Below are 12,762 nucleotides of genomic sequence, written 5' to 3'. Positions count from 1 at the left end.
TATTGTTAGATCTATTACAAATTTAATTATATGACCGATCCAAACTTAATTAATAATAACAATAATAATAATAAAGCTTGTCATCGAGCCCGAAGATTAATGAGGAATGCGGTATTTCCCGTGGCTACGCAGCCCCGGCTGCGACCTAAATATTTAGCCACATCTAGCGCAGACATTACTATTGATACAACTGGGCCTAATATAAGCTTTACTTTAAAATTTATTTATTTCGCCCCAACGGTCAAATAAGGGATAGGTCAAAGTAAAGAAATGGACAGCGAATTAGTTTCTCTTTTAAAATCTTCGACTACAAGCGACGAACAACTTTCAAATGAATATACTCTGTGGCGTAGCTAGCCGTGTGCGAGTGGTGCGGGCCGCACGGGGCATCAAGTGGTGAGGGGCATCATATACCCTTGTTAGGCCACCGAATATACTTCTTCTTACAGCGAAAGCAACACGTGTTTCCTTTTAATTGCAACTTACAATTAAGCTGCTATACGAGGGAAGTAACACCCACAATGAAATAAAAACAAACTCATTTCTTGACATTATTTTCGTTATGTCTTTGCAATCGACTTAGATAATATAATTTTCAAAGCACCTGATCACAACATTTACTAAATCTGCTTATCTTTATCTTATATAATACAGACGTTACTTCAAAAAAAGAAGATGATTACGTCCTACGCGTCATGTATTCAGTCATGCATATTAACCAATGACTTAAATTCTGCCAAGTCAATGGTTTTCCTGGATAGCTCAGGCAATCCATTCCATGCTTCAATAGCACTAGGGAAGAAGGAGCATTAGTACAAATTTGTCCTAGCATATGGGATGAGGAATGTGCCTTTATCTTTGTGTCTCTCTGAGTATTTTATAAAATTTTGTTTTTGTATTTGAAGATTAAGGTTCAGTGTTTTATGTATAATTGCTAACTTACTTTTGAGTCTTCTATCCTGAAGGCTTTCTAAATTTAGTGATTTTACTAAAGGTGTTACTCTAGTCCAGTAATTCCCAAAATTCGGCCCACGGTCCACATCCGGCCCGCGATGTAGTTTTATCCGGCCAGCCAAAACGGCACAAACTGTAGAAAATCCCCGTCTCCAAGAAATGTTTGAGGGTGCTTTTCTCAGATAGATTGACACTATGACCTTCAACCTTTGTACGTTTATATACTGAGAGAGACGAAGAAACTACAGGTGGACCCTGAATTTAGAATCGAGCAGGACAAGTGAACAAATCTTTACTGGTTTGTGGAACAGGATAATAAGCCAACATGTTTTGTTTTATAAAGTGTGTTTGATTAAATAAAACAACAACATATACATGGCATTTATCAAACAACAATGACAGCATTTTTGGTTTGAGCCGCAATCAAATGATTGTTAAACTACGCCTAGAGATTGGAGGATCGATGGGAATATTTACCCATAAGAAGCAAAGAAAAAGAGTCGGTGGTAAAGCTAGTACAATGTTTCTCACATTTTTAGTAGAGAAATAAAGCCATTTTCAGACGCGTGAGGCCAAACAGCATTTAGAGGGCTATATATAATCTAAGATTGATTATTCTTTACAAATTGTCTGGTCTGGCGATAATTTTTTCCCCAATGAAGTCCCGGGACAACTAATCTCCACCAGCTGACACCGAGAGGTCCTGAAGTTAGAATCACCACAGACTGAAAAGATAAAAATATAGTATCTGTGATAAACTCTTTTTAAATTTATAATTTTTTTTAATAGTCCCCAGCACAAATAAGTATGTTTCTTTTTTGTTGTGTTTTTTGTTTTTGCTTCAACTCAAACAGAAAGATCAATATATAAAAGAAAAAAAAAAGAATAAGATTCTTTAAATAGATAATTTGTCATATAAATTGATATGTCAACGAGTATATTGAATTTGATTCGCTGTTTTGACATCCCTATAAAAAAAAATACAATTTAAATAATTTGCTTGAAAATCTTATTAAAAAAAACAACAAAAACAAAACAAAATTACAATTGAGCAACACCCCAACATAAGTATCTCTTTTTTTTTTTTTAAAAAAAAAAAGGAAAGCTCAGAATTTGCGCTATTCAGTTTTAGCTTTATCATCATAGGAATCCTTGGGCCTTAGGCCTCTTTTCTTTGCCTCTTTTTTGGGCTTTATGTGCCTCTTTTATGGGCCATCCTGCCAAAACCAAAAAAAAAAAAAAAATTGGATTGAAGTTATTTAACAACTATTTAATTAAGTTTCAAGTATGGTCAATTATATTATGAATATGATAAGAATATGTAATCTATTTGCGACTATATAGGCTAAGACATACTGTACGGTTTTCGCCGTAACGGGAATACTGACTTTTTCCGGTGACATTGATGCATGGTAGCTTCCACATTGGACAGGATTTTTCCCGCTTCAGTATCTACCTAACCCACTTTTTAATTGTGTGAGTTGTTTTGTAAAATGAATTTAGAACTAATTACTGATATGTGGTTGCATTATCGTCACCGTAAAAGCGATAAAAGAAAGAAGTTTATTTGGGTGCAAAATATTCTCACAGGATTGAATCAGAAGTCATATTATTTCGTACTGTCCTTGATTCGAAGAACGACGAAACGAAATTCTTTAATTATTTCTTATTGTCTATCACTTTTTTTGACGAATAACATCAACAGCAGATCTCATCTCTGCCTGTTGTCCTTTCTGGGGCATAAGCCACCAACCAGCTTCCTCCAGGCGTTTCGGTTCTGGGCGAGTCTCCAACTGTCCCCAAGTCTTGCCCATCAGCTTGGCATCTGCTTCCAAATTGCGTCCGTACTCTCTTCCTCTTTTCTTAGGGGTTCCAGGTTAGGGCTTGCCTTGTTATATTGGATGCAGGGTGTGACCTATCCATCTCCAGCTTCTCTGAAGGATATCTACTTTCTTGGGCTGCTACTTTCTTACGTTTCATGTACCGATGGTGGTGGTTCTGGCAGAGATGAGGCTCTGGCTTTCACCCAACATATATATATATTACTAAAGTCTATAGTCTGCAATGCGTTATGAACCTTTAGAGGGCCTAACACAAAAGAACCACCTCAGCTCTAGAAGGGATTCGAACTGGAGTCCCGCTGATAACGAAGCGAAAGCGGTCTATGCCATTTACCCAAACATCTAACATATATCATATAAATTATATCATAATAACTGATACTAAGATAATCGATACATAGAAAGTATGGGGAAAAAAGTGATTGTATCGGTAAGAAGCATTCAATTAAAATCTAATATAGATACGTGACAGCATGTATCGGTAAGAAGCATGCAATTAAAATCTAATATAGATACGTGACAGCATGTATCGGTAAGAAGCATGCAATTAAAATCTAATATAGGTACGTGACAGCATGTATCGGTAAGAAGCATGCAATTAAAATCTAATATAGGTACGTGACAGCATGTATCGGTAAGAAGCATGCAATTAAAATCTAATATAGGTACGTGACAGCATGTATCGGTAAGAAGCATGCAATTAAAATCTAATATAGGTACGTGACAAGCGTTTTAGAAAAGTCTGGTCTCTGTTCTATTTCTTATCTATTTCTTCTCCAGACTGGATTTTACTTTGCTGTCAACTTCTACGATTTCAATGACCATGGTCATTCAGTGAACTATTTTGACACTTCAGCTTGTTACGACACTGACCAAAAGAAAGAATTTCTCGTTATTTTTAAAGGACGTAAGTACTGACTTTTGTTACTTTTTTTTTTGTCTAAATCACAGTAATGCCCGAAATACGGCCCGCGGGCCAGATCCAGCCCGCGACGTGCTTCCATCTGACCCGCCGATACGTCGGCACAAAATATATAAAATCATCCCTCCCTTAAAAAAATGTTCAAAATGTATCTTTACCTACGTTAGGGCCCTCATTTGTTTTTCTAATGGATTGCGATCAAGGCATTTAGCATTTATGCGTTTATGAAATAGGACTCAGATTATAGAATGTTTGATTTATACAAAAAGTGTGGCTATATACAAAAACAACAACAAAACATAAGCAGAACTTGCACCATTTTCTGACGCTAGCGTAAAAAGAAAATTAAAATATCCCAATAATTAATGTAATTAAAGTACTAGGTCCTTGTAGCTGAAATAAAATAGTTTCAGGTCAATTTTATTAAGTTTTTATATTTTTTCGATCATGTGGCCCGCGACATTAGTGTTGGAAATTAAAATGGCCCGCAGATTGAATTAGTTTGGGCATCACCGGTCTAAGAAAACCGCGGGAACTTCAACGCCTTTCCAGTAACAGTAAGTGCTAGAGAGACCGTACCACAAAAAAGGACATTCGAAAAAGAATCCCACTGGCAATGGGGCCCTACGACGACCTCTGACCTCTGTAGAAGAAGAAGCATGTTGTTACGACGTGGGATTGAACTAAAGAAAGCAACTCACCGATTCTTTGATCGCTGGTATCTCTCTGTGATTGCAGAAGCGCAATCCAACTATGATCAATCAATATCCCCGATAAAAAGAAATAATGTCACAATCTCCAAATCAAATTTATGTATCTCGATTCACTAACACAATAGAAAACAATCCTCAATCCTCAGTCAAGAAATCCAAACTCATAACTCAAGTTTCTTAACACATTGACACACTAGTTCAAGTCATTTACGTCCAACAGAATAAACAAAAATGGACCTACTTTGCACGTGGAAAAAAAAAAGGTTAGTCAGGGAGGAACAGGGTTACAAATTTTTAGACAATATCACCACGCCTTCGGGCTTACATAGACTCTTCTGCTAGGGGAAAGATAAAGTGGAACCCTGAAAGTGATGAGAAGGCAGTATCGAGAAAAGGCAGGGGTACAGTCAGGGTAAATGACATGAGAAGAATAGAAAAAGATGTTCGAAACATAATGTGATGTACCCCAAGGGTCAAACAGACCAAGAGAAATATGAAAGTAAATGCTTATTAAAATTAAAAAATCCAAAGTAATTTTGGTATTCCTTCATTTTGTGAACCGTTGCGCTTCTTTTAATCCCTACAGTGTTTGTTGTTTTATTATTATTACAAAATTACCGTTTTTCCCCTGCAGAGCCTTACCATCCATATTTGGACCAAGTCTATAACACTTTCATTAACTCTGCTGCAAATCTCATGGCTTCGTGGACACAGTTATCTCCTGTGCAGTTTCAGCAAATATCACTGACATATGACGATATTAATGATGTGTACATGTCTGTCACAGCGCTAGGAAATGTTCCTCCCATTGGTAATTATACATTTACGTAATTACGTGTTGTATATTTTAAAAAATCAAAATGTCGTACTTTTACCAATAAAATTGATAAATCTTTCAAAAAGATAATTACAACCTAAGACTGGGATAGCACAAAGATAAAGCCACATTATTTGTTCCATATGCCATTGCACTGTCTCGTAGGGGTGCTCCTTCTTGCCTAATGCTATTACATCGCACATCCAGGATCCCACTGTCGGAGATTGCAGCGCACATCCAGGATCCCACTGTCGGAGATTGCAGCGCACATCCAGGATCCCACTGTCGGAGATTTCAGCGCACATCCAGGATCCCACTGTCGGAGATTGTAGCGCACATCCAGGATCCCACTGTCGGAGATTGCAGCGCACATCTAGGATCCCACTGTCGGAGATTGCAGCGCACATCCACGACCCCACTGTCGGAGATTGCAGCGCACATCCAGGATCCCACTGTCGGAGATTGCAGCGCACATCCACGACCCCACTGTCGGAGATTGCAGCGCACATCCACGACCCCACTGTCGGAGATTGCAGCGCACATCCAGGATCCCACTGTCGGAGATTGCAGCGCACATCCAGGATCCCACTGTCGGAGATTGCAGCGCACATCCAGGATCCCACTGTCGGAGATTGCAGCGCACATCCACGACCCCACTGTCGGAGATTGCAGCGCACATCCACGACCCCACTGTCGGAGATTGCAGCGCACATCCAGGATCCCACTGTCGGAGATTGCAGCGCACATCCACGACCCCACTGTCGGAGATTGCAGCGCACATCCACGACCCCACTGTCGGAGATTGCAGCGCACATCCAGGATCCCACTGTCGGAGATTGCAGCGCACATCCACGACCCCACTGTCGGAGATTGCAGCGCACATCCAGGATCCCACTGTCGGAGATTGCAGCGCACATCCACGACCCCACTGTCGGAGATTGCAGCGCACATCCAGGATCCCACTGTCGGAGATTGCAGCGCACATCCAGGATCCCACTGTCGGAGATTGCAGCGCACATCCAGGATCCCACTGTCGGAGATTGCAGCGCACATCCAGGATCCCACTGTCGGAGATTGCAGCGCACATCCACGACCCCACTGTCGGAGATTGCAGCGCACATCCAGGATCCCACTGTCGGAGATTGCAGCGCACATCCAAGATCCCACTGTCGGAGATTGCAGCGCACATCCACGACCCCACTGTCGGAGATTGCAGCGCACATCCACGACCCCACTGTCGGAGATTGCAGCGCACATCCAGGATCCCACTGTCGGAGATTGCAGCGCACATCCAGGATCCCACTGTCGGAGATTGCAGCGCACATCCAGGATCCCACTGTCGGAGATATCCAGGATCCCACTGTCGGAGATTGCAGCGCACATCCAGGATCCCACTGTCGGAGATTGCAGCGCACATCTACGACCCCACTGTCGGAGATTGCAGCGCACATCCACGACCCCACTGTCGGAGATTGCAGCGCACATCCAGGATCCCACTGTCGGAGATTGCAGCGCACATCCACGACCCCACTGTCGGAGATTGCAGCGCACATCCACGACCCCACTGTCGGAGATTGCAGCGCACATCCAGGATCCCACTGTCGGAGATTGCAGCGCACATCCAGGATCCCACTGTCGGAGATTGCAGCGCACATCCAGGATCCCACTGTCGGAGATTGCAGCGCACATCCACGACCCCACTGTCGGAGATTGCAGCGCACATCCAGGATCCCACTGTCGGAGATTGCCGCGCACATCCAGGATCCCACTGTCGGAGATTGCAGCGCACATCCACGACCCCACTGTCGGAGATTGCAGCGCACATCCACGACCCCACTGTCGGAGATTGCAGCGCACATCCAGGATCCCACTGTCGGATTGCAGCGCACATCCACGACCCCACTGTCGGAGATTGCAGCGCACATCCAGGATCCCACTGTCGGAGATTGCAGCGCACATCCACGACCCCACTGTCGGAGATTGCAGCGCACATCCAGGATCCCACTGTCGGAGATTGCAGCGCACATCCAGGATCCCACTGTCGGAGATTGCAGCGCACATCCAGGATCCCACTGTCGGAGATTGCAGCGCACATCCAGGATCCCACTGTCGGAGATTGCAGCGCACATCCACGACCCCACTGTCGGAGATTGCAGCGCACATCCAGGATCCCACTGTCGGAGATTGCAGCCCACATCCAGGATCCCACTGTCGGAGATTGCAGCGCACATCCACGACCCCACTGTCGGAGATTGCAGCGCACATCCACGACCCCACTGTCGGAGATTGCAGCGCACATCCAGGATCCCACTGTCGGAGATTGCAGCGCACATCCAGGATCCCACTGTCGGAGATTGCAGCGCACATCCAGGATCCCACTGTCGGAGATATCCAGGATCCCACTGTCGGAGATTGCAGCGCACATCCAGGATCCCACTGTCGGAGATTGCAGCGCACATCCAGGATCCCACTGTCGGAGATTGCAGCGCACATCTACGACCCCACTGTCGGAGATTGCAGCGCACATCCACGACCCCACTGTCGGAGATTGCAGCGCACATCCAGGATCCCACTGTCGGAGATTGCCGCGCACATCCAGGATCCCACTGTCGGAGATTGCAGCGCACATCCAGGATCCCACTGTCGGAGATTGCAGCGCACATCCAGGATCCCACTGTCGGAGATTGCAGCGCACATCGAGGATCCCACTGTCGGAGATTGCAGCGCACATCCAGGATCCCACTGTCGGAGATTGCAGCGCACATCCAGGATCCCACTGTCGGAGATCGCAGCGCACATCCAGGATCCCAACTGGCTCAGGAGATGTTGAGGCGAACGAAATTGTGTTCGTGTAGTGAGGAACTTTTGGTAAAAGCTTGAGAAACACTGGGATTAAGTTTGAATAAGTGGCTGCTTCGATTAACCGAAGTTCCAGAAAACAGAATTCGACTATAATTAAATGTAGATTAACTTATCTTATATATCAGTGATGCCCAAACTACGGCCCGCGGGCCATATCCGGCCCGCGACGTGGCTCCATCCTGCCCGCCTAAACATCGGTATAAAGTGAAGAAAATTTTTAAAAAGGTTGAAAAATGTATTTTTGATACGTTAGGACTTTTTCTTGGATAGATTTTATTTTAATCTAATGTATTCTAATATTCATATTATTTTTATTTTAATGTACACGTCGTTTATTTTGTTCGGTGACAAGTGTTGACAGTTGTTTTAGGTTCTTGGATAATTCCGCTGCTGTCTTGAGCTAGTCGTGCTCTAAACATGTTGTGTGTAACATAGGGCATCAATTTGGTATCAATTTTTTTAACGTTCATTTGATATCAAAGAGAATAATACGTACCAATTAATATTTGTGCGTTAATGAGATGGTAGAGCAGTAGGAACAAAAACTTGATTATGAATGTAGATTGTTGGTTTGAGCCGCAAAGAAAAAAATCGCTAACTTACGCCTAGTTGAGTGAGTTGAGCGACTGACGAGAAAAAAGAGAAAGATTTGTGCCCACGGTAAGGACAAACTACAGAGTTGTTTTAACTTATGAGAAATGAAGCGTAAAAAAATGTTTTCTAGCAGTGATGAAAGAATGTGTCCTGGGGAGAAAAACAGGTAAAGCATTGCAAACGATCGGACGATATTGGTACAAATTTCCATTCAAAACTAAACGACAGTGCTGCAGATTTTGAAATGTTTTCTGTTGCCACTGAGGACTGCTCCGACAGATCTGCAAATGGAGCTGATTGACTTACACAGCCAGACATTCCTGTTTGAGAAATTTAGAGCGATGCAGACAAGACATTTCTTTACCAATTTGTATGAATTTCCGCAATCAAGTGTTAAGGACATTCAGACAATCCCAATGTTTACAAGCACTTCATTGATTAGACAAACTTTTCATTGATACAACGGATGAAACCGATCTTACTTAATCGCCTAGCACTGCTACGGGTTTGTAATTATAGTTTGTAATAAAACTATTTAAAATGGTTTATTCGCTATATGATGTGGCCCGCGACACGAGTGTCGAAAATTAAAATGGCCCGCCGGTAGAAAAAGGTTGGGCATCACTGTTATATATTATAGACGTTTCTTAAAAAAAAAAAAGAAGATAATGACGCCCTACGCATTTCATGTGTCAATCTAGTCATGCATGTTAATTAATCAATGACTTAAACTCTGCTTAGTCGTTGGTTTTCCTGGCTGGTTCAGGCAACCCATTCCATTCTCTATTGGAATTAGGGAAGAAGGAGCACTTGTACGAATTTGTTCTGGAGTATGGAATAAGAAATGTGCTTCAATCTTTTTGTCTTTCTGAGCATTTCATTAGGTTTGTTTTTCTATTTGTAAGTTATGGTTATCTCTTGAATAAAAGACTGTTTTCTTTTGTTTTATATATGATGATAATTATTTATGTATGCTATGATGTCCCTATCTAGACTTGTTTACACCTGTGATGACAGTCGGTCTTAACCCTTCAGCTAACTTCATCCAGGCTGACTTTGTAGAGGACTGCGCTGCAGCTTGCGTCTCTGCAGCCAGTTTTACCTGTAATAGCTTCGACTACTGTGGCGGCAGCGGCTGCCTGTTAGGGCAGAAACACAGCGAAAGTGAAGGCGACCCTATAACTACATCAAAGATCAACCCCTGCACACATTACACTAGTAAGTTACTTTTCATCAACTTAATCATGTAATATTGATTGCTGATTTTCACGATAGATGAAACAATGTCAAGGACGCTGAATTGAACTCTGTTGTCAACTAAATTAAAGCTTCAAACCAAAGAGCTTAGAAAATATGATTCTGCACAGCAAAAAAAGTGAACAAAAAAAGTGAACAAAAAAGTGAACAAAAAAGTGAACAAAAAAGTGAACAAAAAAGTGAACAAAAAAAGTGAACAAAAAAGTGAACAAAAAAAGTGAACAAAAAAGTGAACAAAAAAGTGAACAAAAAGCTAGATATATACAAGGCTTAAATTAACTCAATCTTTCTATCTGTCTGGTATAAAATGTGTACACGTTATTTCTCGCACACCCATCTCGGATCAAGGTGAAATTTAACACAAATATTTCTTCTAACTGAAAAATAAGGGTCAGTAAAAACTAACTAGTAGTAATTATTTATTTTGTTGGGCATCGAATAAATTGTACTTGACAATTAATTCCCATTTATACTTTGTGTAAAGAATCAGGTCGTCGCTTCAGAAATTAAAACGAACAATAGATAACTAGAAAACCTTCTATTTTCATCAGCACTTCTTTGGCACAGTTGTGAGATACTTTGAGGCACGGTTGTGAGATACTTTGAGGCACAGTTGTGAGATACTTTGAGGCACAGTTGTAAGATACTTTGAGGCACAGTTGTAAGATACTTTGAGGCACAGTTGTAAGATACTTTGAGGCACAGTTGTGTGATACTTTGAGGCACAGTTGTGAGATACTTTGAGGCACAGTTGTGAGATACTTTGAGGCACAGTTGTGAGATACTTTGAGGCACAGTTGTGAGATACTTTGAGGCACAGTTGTAAGATACTTTGAGGCACAGTTGTAAGATACTTTGAGGCACAGTTGTAAGATACTTTGAGGCACAGTTGTAAGATACTTTGAGGCACAGTTGTGTGATACTTTGAGGCACAGTTGTGAGATAATTTGAGGCACAGTTGTGAGATACTTTGAGGCACAGTTGTGAGATACTTTGAGGCACAGTTGTGAGATACTTTGAGCACAGTTGTAAGATACTTTGAGGCACAGTTGTAAGATACTTTGAGGCATAGTTGTGAGATACTTTGAGGCACAGTTGTAAGATACTATGAGACTATGAGGCACAGTTGTGAGATAATTTGAGGCACAGTTGTGAGATACTTTGAGGCACAGTTGTGAGATACTTTGAGGCACAGTTGTGAGATACTTTGAGGCACAGTTGTGAGATACTTTGAGGCACAGTTGTGAGATACTTTGAGGCACAGTTGTAAGATACTTTGAGGCACAGTTGTAAGATACTTTGAGGCATAGTTGTGAGATACTTTGAGGCACAGTTGTAAGATACTTTGAGGCACAGTTGTGTGATACTTTGAGGCACAGTTGTGAGATACTTTGAGGCACAGTTGTGAGATACTTTGAGGCACAGTTGTGAGATACTTTGAGGCACAGTTGTGAGATACTTTGAGGCACAGTTGTAAGATACTTTGAGGCACAGTTGTAAGATACTTTGAGGCACAGTTGTAAGATACTTTGAGGCACAGTTGTGTGATACTTTGAGGCACAGTTGTGAGATAATTTGAGGCACAGTTGTGAGATACTTTGAGGCACAGTTGTGAGATACTTTGAGGCACAGTTGTGAGATACTTTGAGCACAGTTGTAAGATACTTTGAGGCACAGTTGTAAGATACTTTGAGGCATAGTTGTGAGATACTTTGAGGCACAGTTGTAAGATACTATGAGACTATGAGGCACAGTTGTGAGATAATTTGAGGCACAGTTGTGAGATACTTTGAGGCACAGTTGTGAGATACTTTGAGGCACAGTTGTGAGATACTTTGAGGCACAGTTGTGAGATACTTTGAGGCACAGTTGTGAGATACTTTGAGGCACAGTTGTAAGATACTTTGAGGCACAGTTGTAAGATACTTTGAGGCATAGTTGTGAGATACTTTGAGGCACAGTTGTAAGATACTATGAGGCACAGTTGTGAGATACTTTGAGGCAAAGTTGTAAGATACTTTGAGGCACAGTTGTAAGATACTTTGAGGCACAGTTGTAAGATACTATGAGGCACAGTTGTGAGATACTTTGAGGCAAAGTTGTAAGATACTTTGAGGCAAAGTTGTAAGATACTTTGAGGCACAGTTGTGAGATACTTTGAGGCAAAGTTGTAAGATACTTTGAGGCACAGTTGTAAGAAACTTTGAGGCACAGTTGTAAGATACTATGAGGCACAGTTGTAAGATACTTTGAGGAGGCTTGAGCCGAGAGCAATCGTCATAGAAGGCCTGGACACTTACTGGTCCAGACACGTGACAGGATCATAGCGAATTAACGAAAGCTAAAAGCATGAAATCGAGCCAAACAAAATACTTGTTAAAAATATTTCTTATCTCACAGATTTAGTATTGCTAGGCACAATCTATTACAACTTAATTGATACACTAACACTTTATATAAGGTCTCTTGCTGTTGTATTTTTTAATATAGATCTTTTTTATGTGGATTGACCTTACCGTAAAAAAAAATCTCTAATCGATTTACGTATTAAACTTTTTCATTTGTAATTATTATTATAATAGTTATATAGCACTACTTTCATGCTTATAGCATGCTCAGGGCTCTTTTGGTGCAATCTCAGTTGTGGACTAGTGGTGGGGGAGGGGGTATCTTGGAGTTGGTTTTCCGTGCTGCCTTTAGGCGCTCAGTAAACACAACTCTGCCCTAGTCGGGTGTCGAACCTCGAGCCCCCTTCTATGTAGCCAAGCCAAGCCAAGTTCAAGCGCTATTGGCCTCTCGACC

The 12,762-nt window shown here is 41.8% G+C and overlaps 1 protein-coding gene across 1 annotated transcript in view; it reads left to right on the top strand.

Moving 5' to 3' along the window:
- Nucleotides 1-12,762, top strand: part of LOC106058644 (uncharacterized) — a 48,422-nt gene that overhangs the window by 24,796 nt on the left and 10,864 nt on the right. The window contains exons 16-18 of the mRNA XM_056029681.1: nt 3,576-3,702; nt 5,065-5,241; nt 9,697-9,921. Coding sequence (XP_055885656.1) covers nt 3,576-3,702; nt 5,065-5,241; nt 9,697-9,921 — 529 coding nt within the window. The remainder of the gene's footprint in view (nt 1-3,575; nt 3,703-5,064; nt 5,242-9,696; nt 9,922-12,762) is intronic.

This window comes from Biomphalaria glabrata, chromosome 5 (assembly GCF_947242115.1).
Source record: "Biomphalaria glabrata chromosome 5, xgBioGlab47.1, whole genome shotgun sequence".
Lineage (NCBI taxonomy): Eukaryota > Metazoa > Mollusca > Gastropoda > Planorbidae > Biomphalaria > Biomphalaria glabrata.
The sequence above is the reverse complement of the archived record's forward strand: the minus strand, read 5'-3'. Positions and strand labels throughout refer to the sequence as shown.